Source organism: Panthera uncia, chromosome D2 (assembly GCF_023721935.1).
Source record: "Panthera uncia isolate 11264 chromosome D2, Puncia_PCG_1.0, whole genome shotgun sequence".
Lineage (NCBI taxonomy): Eukaryota > Metazoa > Chordata > Mammalia > Carnivora > Felidae > Panthera > Panthera uncia.
In genome coordinates this window covers 72,197,174-72,208,200 of record NC_064818.1, presented here as the reverse complement: position 1 = coordinate 72,208,200, position 11,027 = coordinate 72,197,174, and the positions used below count along the sequence as shown (strand labels likewise).

Here is an 11,027-nt window from a genome sequence, read left to right as displayed (position 1 = left end):
GTTCACCTTACGAATTTTCAGGTTTGTGATGGTGGTAAAGCGATACGCATTCAGTAGAAACCATACTTCGGAATTTTGAGATTTGCTCTTTTCCTGGGCCTATGAAATGCTGTAGGATCCTCCCTCATGAGGCTGGACAGCGGCAGCCACCACAGCTTGCGGTCAGCCACTCGGTTACGAGGTCAGACAACTTAACAACCACTCTGTACCCATACAGCCATCCTGGTTTTCATTCTCAGTATAGTAGTCAATAAGTTACACGAGATATTCACCACTTTATGGTAAAATAGGCTTCATGTTAGATGATGTCGCCCAACTGTAGGCTCATGTAAGTGTTCTGAGCCCATTTAAGATAGGCTAGGCTAAGCAATGATGTTTGGTAGGTTTGGATTATTAAATGCGTTTTCAACTTATGGTATTTTCAATTTATGATGAGTTTATTGGGCCATGACACCATTGTAAGTCAAGGAAGATCTATAGTACAACAATGTCAGACCTATTTTTGAATCAAAGTTGGCATTTTAGTCTTAATGGAGAGGTTCAAGTTTTGGGTTTTTTTTTTTAATGAGTTGCTATTTTGTTTATTTTAGAGCTTTATTTTAGAAATTGAAATCACGTGTTCTGAGTTATTGAAGACAAGGAAATTAGTATCAGCACAGTAATAACAGTTCTTGAGATCTTGTGAATACTGAAACACACTTGGCTTCTTTGAACACAACAATGCAGATTTCTGTAATTGCTTATGTATTTAATGCATTTAAAGCGTGTTCACCTTAGCACTGTAATGACTGCATGTACTTCTCTCCAGCGGTTTTGAGTTTACCAAATCGTGTCCTTGTTGGAACCCTTTTGTTTGTTTCTTTCAAGAGAATAACTTCTGTTTCTTTCATACTTAGCCCTGACTTCTGCATACACTACTTGTCCAGGCCCCAGCTTCTATGTTTAGAACATTTTCTTTTGCGCCACTATGACTAATGACCTCACCCGTGGCTACTTCTTGCCATAACAGTAAAGCTCTGACTTTTGAAATACAGGTACTGTTTTTATATTTTAATATATGGTAGGAGTGTTAACCTGTGGCCAGGTTGTTTTAAATGGCTGCCGATGATAGAAAATAAAGCAACTACTCTGATTACGAAACAATTTCCTTTTTATACATTTAGCTAGTTTCTAAGAATATTAGGATCCAGATATTTGACATTTGTCTCCTTGAACTTATATTTTAAGAACAAATTATTGTTCTTGGATTTGATGTGTTAAATATAATACAATACTACTATATAACATAATACAAACATTAACAGGTGATATATAGATATTGTATGTTAAATATAATATGTCATACATCAGATAAAAATGTGTGTATTTTATGTATTTATTTTAATCTTAGAAACCTTTCTGACAAAAGTGCTAATACCACTTAAATAGCAATTACATGAGTCAACTTGGCCTGGAGTAAACGTAATTCACCAGTTTTTAAAAATTGTTTTAACAGACATGCATATGAGCTCTACTAGGGCTAAGGGTGGGTGGCTTGAAGATAGAAGTCAGAGTGGACTAAAGTCCTAGTAGCCACACAAACTAGGGACAGGGATATGTAAGCAGTGACCCATAATCCAGGCAGAATGAACTGTGTGTTGTTGCACACGGAGTTCACTATAGAAAAAAGGTAGACGAGCACTTGGCTAGAAATTGGGAAATGCTTCCTCAAGGAAGAGGCCTTTGAGCTTAACCTCGGCCATCAAAGATGATTTTGTAAGTTGGGGAATGAGTGGAGAGACAGTTATTTTAGTAACTAGCAAGAAAACTCATTGAAAAAAAATGCGAGACACATTTTGAAAGGATATTTTATAAATAGTGACTGTATACTGTTAACTTCATTAGCTCTTTACTAACTACTTGGTAATTCTGCCGTTTCTTTTTTTAGTTGGAGTCTTGGAGCTATACTCTATGTCTGTCATTCCCTGCCCGGTAGGTTCCTGAGGAAGTACGTTTGCTACTTCAGAGGACCAAGGAGCCAATTAGCCAGGGCCCTGCAGCAGCCCTGCGTTAAATAAAAGGACCTCTTTGTTGTGGATCCTGGAGGGGGAAAGGCGGTGGGGGGGGGGGGGGGGGGGGGGTGTTCAGGTTCATCACGTGTTTGATGCCTAGAGGTAAACAGTATATTTGTTTCATATAGATTTTTTTTTCCATTTTCAAAGAAATTAAGTGCCCCGCATTAATGAAAAATGGAAATCATACTGCACATAATTTAATATTTGTTTCGGAACGTATTATTTGATTACCTTCTTCCACTCAAAGATCTTGCCGGGTAACATGAAAATATAAATACGGTAATAGTAGAATATTCTGAAGAGAATTTAGGAGAGGTACTAAGAGTTCAAATTTAGGCCTCAGGTCTGGATTGAGACCTGTATGGTCTTATTTAAAGCCTTTCTAAGCCTCATGTTTTTCAGCTGTAAAATGGAATAACCAGCTTGGTAACCTTGGAGTCGTAGAAGAGATTGAATGATGTAGGTGCACGTGAAGTGCTTACGGTTGTTTGCCACAGGGTGACCCGGAAAGTGGGGGCATCTTCCACGGCATCCACAGAATATGTAATAATCGCTTTAAATAAGTTACATTATTTCCAAGTAATAATGTATTCTCAACTTAAACCTTAAAGTCGAATTTAGGGGCTCATGTTTCTCATTGATGGAGGATATACTTTTGGCAGAAAACAAGAAACTTGATAGTTTTTCTAGTTTCTTTCAAGATGTATGTTCCATAATAATCTTTGATAAACTAAATCACATTAAGTAAAATATTCTCTGTATTAAGTAGAAAATGTATTACTTTGCAAGGCAAAAGTATTATAATCAATATTGCTATGAGACCTTGCGTTCAGAAATTCTTGCATAGCTCTAATAAGGATAGGGTAAATATCTAAGCTTTGGCTTTACCTTAAATCATGGTGAATATTTTCTAAACTCGTGGCTGAGCTTGGATTAAATTGTTAAAGAAGGCAGTTCAGACTATCAAAATAAGAAGGATAAATGCTGGGGCGCCTAGGTGGCTCAGACGGTTGGGCGTCCGACTTCTTGGGCTCAGGTCATGATCTCACGGTCTGTGAGTTCGAGCCTCGTGTCAGGCTCAGTGCTGACAGCTTGGAGCCTGGAGCCTGCTTGGAATTCTGTGTCTCCCTCTTTCTCTGCCCCTCCCCCACTCACACTCCGTCTCTCTCTCTCTCTCCTTCAAAAATAAATAAACATTAAAAAAATTTTTTTTTAAAAAGAAAGATAAATGCTGCCTACAGAAAACTCCTCAGAACATTCCAGAGTGCCCTTTGGGAAAAGGGTCGCTGCCTTAGGAAATTCACACAGGCACTAGTGTATCCCTTCTAACCGGATTTGGAGGTGGGCTCTTTCATTCTTTGCTGGGGAAAGCGTCCTATATTCTATTTTTCACCAAGAAGATAAAATTGTGCTTGAGTGGTTTCTCCACTCAAGGTTCTTTAATATGCCTGAAGTAATATTAGTTGATGTGTTTAATGTTCTATCATTCTGGTTTTAAAAAATATTCCTCACATAAGAGAAAAAATACATATAACCAAAATTTAAGGTATTTTTCTATTGTCATCAGTTTATTTTATGCAATAATAGGGATGGGTAGGGTCTTATAATGCCATCTTTTTGTGCCTTTTATCTTTAGACTACAAGACAGTATGCATTAGGGTGATATCCTAAAAAAAGATGTTCGTTTTAGAACTAACCGGACGCTTCACCTACTGAGCCACCCAGGCGCCCCTATGACAATTCTGTCAATACTGTGAAACAAGGATGCATCGGGCAGTGTCTCTGTCTTTAGGATCATTGGCAGGTAGATACAAGATACGTAATTAATTGTGCTAATTGGGGGTACAGTTAGTAAGTGCTCAGAGAGCTAAAAATGACAGGAGATTAAATGGGTGAGGTCAGGCAGCCTAGGCATCATGGAAACGGTAGAATTGTCAGAGCCTCAAAGGATGGATCTCTGAAGAGAGAGGAAAGTGCTGTTTTGAATGGAGGTTAGAATGAGACCAGTAAATGAGTTAAAAGTTAGTGTTTTAAGTGGCTATCAGGGACCTAGCCTACCTGAAACTATTAAGGTTGGAGGTAGCCGTGGAGATGGGAGCTTGTTAATGGGAACGTAGAATGTCAGAATGAAGAATTTGCACCTAATGCTATAATAAGTGTAAAGATTTTTTTGGCATATGAGCGATGTGAAAGGAAAACAGTTGTGGGGACGACCAGAGAACAGCGACATGGCTACTGCATGTATGATATGGGCCGGAACAGGAAGAGACACTCGGGAAATCAGAGAATGATGCCAGTGAAGCCACATTTCTAAGTTCAGTTTTTAAATTCGAATAGAAACCGTTGGCAGTGAAAAGTAATTTTATTTATATCGCTCGTAGGAGCAAGAATATGAGGAAGTTACTGTGGCGTCAGAAGCTTGCAAATGGGACAAGGTACACCCTTTAAATCAGTGGATTCCCGTGTTTAAAATGTCCGTAGTGAGGTGCTGAGGTGGCTCAGTTCGTTGAGTGTCCTACTCTTAATTTCGGCTCAGGTCATGATCACAGTCGTGAGACCCAGCCCGCCTTGGGCTCCTCAGTGAGCACGAAGACTGCTTGGGATTCTCTCCCTCTCCCCCCTCTCTCTCTCTCTCTCTCTCTCTCTCAATCTCTCAATCTCTCACCCCCTCCCCTCTTTCCCTCTCCCTCTCCCTCTCCCCGTCTCTGCCTCTCTCCCCCGATTATGTGCCCACATTCTCTCTCTCTCAAAAAAAATAATAAAATGTTCTTAGTTTTTTTTACTATTAATAATGAAGAACCATTCAGAAAAAGCTGGCTGAGGGATACAGTGTAATGTATAATTTCCAATAAAAATAATTATATTTACCGACTTTTGGAGTGTCTAGGGAGTATATCTTTACACAAGACAGTATATTTTCCAGCAACATTTTATAATTTCGTAGCCCTGTGAAATGAGTTCTTGATCATCCGGAAAGTTCCAGGGCTGGCCTTCGCAGCTGAGGGTGTAGAGTGGCCAGAAATCTCCCAGTTGCCCCAGCAGCTCCGCTTCCAGGGAGTACGCACAGGAGTCTGGGCTGCAGATCACCTAATGGAAGGGCCCCGGTAAGTCTGGCTGCCTGGGGCGTCCCTCCTGGAAGGCTCAGCAAAGATGACTGGGGCCGGGGAGGCTGCTGCTTTCTGGCCAGGGGCCTAATTGCAGGGTGTTCTTGGACCTCTGAGGCCTCCCTGGTGACCAGAGGGCTCCATTGACTTCCTCTCCGCAACTCGACTTTGTCCCAGGTACAGAGCCAGCTTGGTACTCTTGGCCCAGAGTATTGTGTGCTCTCTGGCCTTCTTTGCCTAGGCCAGAGGGACCCAGGGCCAACTTGTCACCTCTTCCCCTCCCTCCAGGGAGGAGTTTCCTTTCCCCAGGTCCTCAGCCTCTCACAAGAAAAGGCTGATCAAGGGTGCTGGGTTGGCCTTGATCGTACAAGCCATAGGGCTTAGGTTTGGAAATTTGTGAATGGTTTGACCTACTGTATTTAAAATAATTATTTCATTTCTTCATCAGGAGAAAATGGCAAGTTAAATTGGATTGAATATGATATTCTTGATGAAATGTACCTTAATTTCATAGATCTCTTTAAGTCCTCAAATTTTAGGACATCTTCAACAACATATTCGTTACTGTTCATGATTGGAAAGCAGCTTGCTCTGAATTTGCTGTCCGTGATCTCCGGTGTCATTGACCACAGGTTTTAATTGTCTTGCCTGTGAGATCTCATGAAAGACATCCTGTGAGAATATTAATAAGTAAATTACAGTTAATCCCCGTAGACATTTACATATTAGGTTTTGTTTTGCCATTCAGGTATTCAGTGTGTGTGCCCAGTCCCAGGAGAGATAATGTAGTATTTTAATCTAAAATATCATTGATTTGGGGCGCCTGGGTGGCTCAGTCGGTCGGGCGTCCGACTTCGGCTCAGGTCGTGATCTCGCGGTCCGTGAGTTCGAGCCCCGCGTCGGGCTCTGTGCGGACGGCTCAGAGCCTGGAGCCTGTTTCGGATTCTGTGTCTCCCTCTCTCTCTGACCTTCCCCCATTCATGCTCTGTCTCTCTCTGTCTCAAAAATGAATAAACGTTAAAAAAAAAAAAATTTAAAATATCATAATTTGATTTGGAGCTAACTTTTTCTTTTCCTAAAAAGAAGGAAAAAAAATATTGCGTTCCACCTTGCCTCTGAAGCCCTCTCGAGATATGCTAAAGGTTGTGTTTACTAGTGGAATCTCTCTTTGGATACTTTATTCTTTAGGACTTTTATAAAGAGGATCATTAACATTTCTTTAAACTCCTTTAACATTGAACCTCTACGGAATCAGTGTTTTCAGGATTTGCCAGAAAAATCTCAAATTAATCTGTATTGTGGCCAAATACTCAAACTGGTAGACCTGATTGGTAAACTGGATAGATTCGCTAGTTGAACTGATTTTATTATAGGCCACCGATTTGAAACTTAGGTCAATTCATATTAGCAGTGTATAAGCCTCAGGATAATTCTTCCTATCTTAAAAAGAACTGAAAGACATTCCATTAATATGCCGTCAGGTCTAGGTATAATTAATTAATCTTTGTTACTCAGACAAATGATTTCCTCTGCTCTTTGGGGACTTGAAATCTTGTTGTTAAAATTTGTATTGGCCTACCATTGATTTCCTTGGTCAAGTATTAGCCCAGTTCTTAGACATTGTTATTAAGCACTGGCTGTTGTCAACATCTATTTGTTAAGCATCTGCCATGCTCTAGGCACTGGGTCAGATGCCAGGACTGAAAAGATTAACGGAGTGTCATTTCTTTCTTCAAGTAAGTTCTAGCAGAAGGGGCGGGGAATCCAGGAATTAAGATCGATTCCCAAAAGGCAAACTTAAAATACAAATTGTTTATCTTTTTAGAGCAGTTTTAGGTCACAGCAAAATTGAGCAGAAGGTACAGAGATTTCCCATATGTGTCCTACCCCCACGCATGTGTAGCCTCTGCCATTATCAACATCACCCACTAAGGTGGTACCGTTGTTAACATCGATGGGCTTACAATGACACATCGTAACTCTACAGAGTCCATAGTTTAGGGTTCACTTGTGGTGATGTACATTCTGTGGGTTTGGGCAAATATATGATGACACGTGTCCACCTTTATAGTATGATACAGAGTGTTTTCACAGCTCTGAAAGTCCCTGGGCTCTGCCTGTTGATCTCTTCCTCCCCCCAGACCCTGAAAACCACTGCTCTTTTTACCGCCTCTGTCGTTTTTTACCTTTTCCCGAATGTCTTATAGTTTAGCCTTTTCAGATTGGCTTCTTTCACTTAGTCATATGCACGTCATGTCTTTTTTTCATGGCTTGATAGGGCATTTCTTTTTTGGCACTGGATAGTATTCCACTGTCTGTGGTACCACAGTTTATCCATTCACCTACCGAAGAACGTTTTGCTTCCAAGCTTTGGCAGTTATGAATCAAGCTTCTGTGTGCGGGGTTTTGTGTGGACCTAATTTTTGACGCCTTTGGGTAAATGCCATGGAGTGCTCTTGCTGGGTCGTATTGTAAGAGTATGTTTAGTGTTGTAAGAAACCACCAACTGTCTTCCAAAGCGGCTGTACCATTTTGCATTCCCACCAGCAATAAACGAGAGTTCCTGGTGCTCCCCGTCTTCATGGGCCTTTGGTGTTGTCAGTATTCTAGACTTTGGCCGTTCTTACAGGTGTGGGATGGTGTCTCATTGTTCTAATTTGCATTTCCCTGATGACACAGGATGTAGAGCATCGTTTCATATGTTAATGTCCTCTGCATCCCTTCTTTGGTGAAGTTGTCTGTTGAGATGTGGGGCCCATTTTCCGATGGGTTTGTTTGTTTTCTTATTGTTGGGTTTGGAGAGTCCTTTGCATATTTTGGATAACAGTCCTTTATCAGATGTCTTTTGCCAACATCGTCTCCCAGCCTGTGGCTTGGCTTGTCATCCTCTTTAATGCCTTTCACGGAGCAGAAATTTTTAATGAAGTTCAGCTTATCTGTTCTTTCTTTCATGGATCATGCCTTCGGTGTTGTATCTGAAAAGTTATTACCATACCCAAGGTCATCTGGATTTCCTCCTGTGTTATCTTCTAGGAGTTTTATAGCTTTGTGTTTTACATTTAGGCCTGTGATCAATGTTGAGTTAATTTTTATGAAAGTTGTAAGATCCGTGTCTAGGTTGACATACCTTATATTTGAAACCAGCCCTCTGTGAGCTCACAGTTCAGAACACCTGTGCGGGAGAAGCGGGGTTCATGGCCCCAGAGGTCGGGCGGCGGAGCTTGGCTGCTTTTCTTTGAATCCTGACTCTTCGACTTAGTAACTCTGTTCCCTTGAGTCAACTTCTTAGCTTCTCTGTGCCGCTTTCCTCTTCTGTAAACGGAAACAACACAGCACCTCACGAGGATTAAGTGAGTCAACATGTCAAGGGCTCTGAAAGTTGCCCGGTACCACAGTTAAGGTCAATAAAATACCAGTTGTTGGGGCGCCTGGGGGGCTCGGTCGGTTAAGCGTCCGACTCTTGATTTCGGCTCAGGTCACGATCTCACAGGTCGTGAGTCGGACTCGGTGCTGACAGTGTGGAGCCTGCTTGGGATTCTCTCTTCTCTCCCTCTCTCTCTGCCCCTACCCCGTGCGTGCTTGCTCTCTCTCTCAAAACAAATAGACGTTAAAAAAAAATTTTTTTTAAGTATCCGTTGTCGTAAGGCTCACCTTATCCTTTGCCCTTGCTTCACTGTAAATGGGGCATTTTTTCTTTTCCTCTTTTCAGATTCATTAAAAGTGTTACACGTCACGTGTAGTTCTTAGGATATATACTCCTCTCCCAACTACATTTGCCACCGAGGAGGAGCCCTGGGGGTCTAGTCCCTACTCTTACAGTTAATCAAGAAGATCGACAGGATAGTGTCCTTTGAAAATGCTGTCAGAAGTTCTTCTGTGATGGTTTAAAGTTCTTCTTTCCCATCCTCAGTAAGGAATTGAATGGTGTTTGAGAAAAGTGACTCCATTATTACCCCCCTCCTTTCCTTCTTTGCCCCCCCCCCCCCCCCCCCGCTTCCAGCCAGGTGGGTCACCTACCTCCTGGGTTTTGCAGGTGACTTGAATTCACTTACTAGATACACAGTGAGTCAGGTAGTAGGCCAAAATGGATTTAGCTTTATAATTTCAGCAGTAATGGGGGTTGGAAAGAGATATTATGGAAGACGTCATAATGCCTGTTCTTAAACGCCTTCAAAAGTGCTTCAAGCATTGTTACGTGACCTTTCACTGAAAGATTTAAAATCCTAGAACCAGGAATTTACACAGTTTGCATTGTCTTACGCTAACAAGACAGTTAATCAGTTTTCATAGATCTTTGCTCTTCTCTGGGTTTTTGTTGTTGTCGTCGTCGTTTCTTTTTCTTGACAAGCCCTGTATACATTTTTGCTCTTGATAGTGTCTGCCCTTTCATAGATACTCTTGCTCCCAAGGTTGGTATTTGGTAGAGAAAATGAAGGACAGAGAAGAAAATGATCACTGCCAGATGCTTAGTGATTTGTGTGGTGATCGGTTTGATCACTTTGTAAAGATTGGTAGACTTCTCTGGCCTGTCTATGGCAGGCTAGTCTCTAGTAGACATTTTAGGACAGTTTCAAGTTCTCACCAGTTTACTTATTTCCTTACTCAGTATTTATTTTACCTTCAAAATAAATTAGTAAGTGATGTTATGAAAGAGATACTAATGGCTCCTTGAAATCTGTTCGAGCACTACTAATTTCAAAATTGTCAAGAGTTTACCAATTCTTTAAAATGGTGGAGATACCACAAGGTGAAAAATAAGCTTTTACGTAAGAACGCTAGAATGTTAAGGGAAAATACTTCCTTGGCTTAAACTCTTTTTGAAAACGGGAATTCAGAATGTTTTCATCAGCTTAAAATTTGCTTTAAAGTTCTTTATTTATCACCCCCAAATTCCTTCCGTTTTGATTTCTAACATTAAGTTTGTTTTAATCGTAAGTTGAAATTCATATAGACTTTTTCAGTAGGAGCATGTCTAAGTTTATCCTATACCTGGTTAAAAACACCATTTTCCCTAACCTGTCAACAGCTTAGTTGAGCAGTCAGACTGTATTATTCGGTATCTTGTCTGACAGGAGGACAGCAGTCCAAAGAGAAAGATAACACAAATTGGTGCCACACTTCAATAAATAGAGACATTTTATTTTTCACCAAGCTGATTCAATCCAGTTCAGTTAACTCTTTTATCCCCTGAAGGACAGATCAAAAAAAGGCAGCCGTGAATGACTGAGTTTGTCATGTGTTTGACACGTCAGTGTGTGAAAATAAAGCCGGCCACAGGGGAGGGGCTGTGCCTTTGGATTTCAGACAATGCCCCGTGCAAGAGCCCTGTCCCTCCGCTCTGTGCTGTGGGCCGCTGGACAGTCCCAGCCCTCAGCCAGAGTGGGGAACCTGGGGACGGCCGGCATTGTTGCGCACGACCCCCTTTTCCCTTCCAGCCTGCGACCGTTGTGATGTAATCATCCCTAAGAACTCTCGGGCATTTTTCAGACTGCCACGGTTTCACTTTAGTTCCATAGGCTAAAGCTATTGGTTATTACGTGGTGGTGGTGTCGTGATTTGGGTAACACATGTGTCCTAAATGTCTCCTTTCTAAAAGTCTGTGTTACAATAATTACACCACCAGTATTTCTCAGTTCAGTAATTTCTTCTTGAGATGCAGAATGAAATGTCTATCAGCATAATGATGTTTATGATACTTGTACGGTCATAATTATTTCTTGTAATGCTGTCATTATAACACGGGACATGAATTGTCTAAGTGGCATTTATGAAGGAAGATTTAAATTGTCAAAACCCTGCCTGTTGCTCCACAGATCAGGTCTAGGAGCCCCATCTTCTGCACCCAAAGCCTTCAGGGACTGCTTTCCCC

The 11,027-nt window shown here is 41.3% G+C and overlaps 1 protein-coding gene across 6 annotated transcripts in view; it reads left to right on the top strand.

The window, feature by feature from the left end:
- The window catches only part of RAB11FIP2 (RAB11 family interacting protein 2), a 40,465-nt gene that overhangs the window by 16,404 nt on the left and 13,034 nt on the right, over nucleotides 1-11,027 (top strand). Inside the window, exons 1-4 of one of the 6 annotated variants that reach the window (XM_049646516.1) lie at nucleotides 98-181; nucleotides 897-1,034; nucleotides 1,928-1,971; nucleotides 4,436-4,489. The exons of 2 other annotated variants lie outside the window; for them this stretch is intronic. In XM_049646516.1, coding sequence (XP_049502473.1) covers nucleotides 975-1,034; nucleotides 1,928-1,971; nucleotides 4,436-4,489 — 158 coding nt within the window. In that variant the 5' untranslated portion in view covers nucleotides 98-181; nucleotides 897-974. Of the gene's footprint in view, nucleotides 1-21; nucleotides 1,972-4,435; nucleotides 4,490-11,027 lie in introns of those variants that run through there. 3 more of the 6 variants (XM_049646515.1, XM_049646517.1, XM_049646512.1) reach the window with 3 other exon arrangements.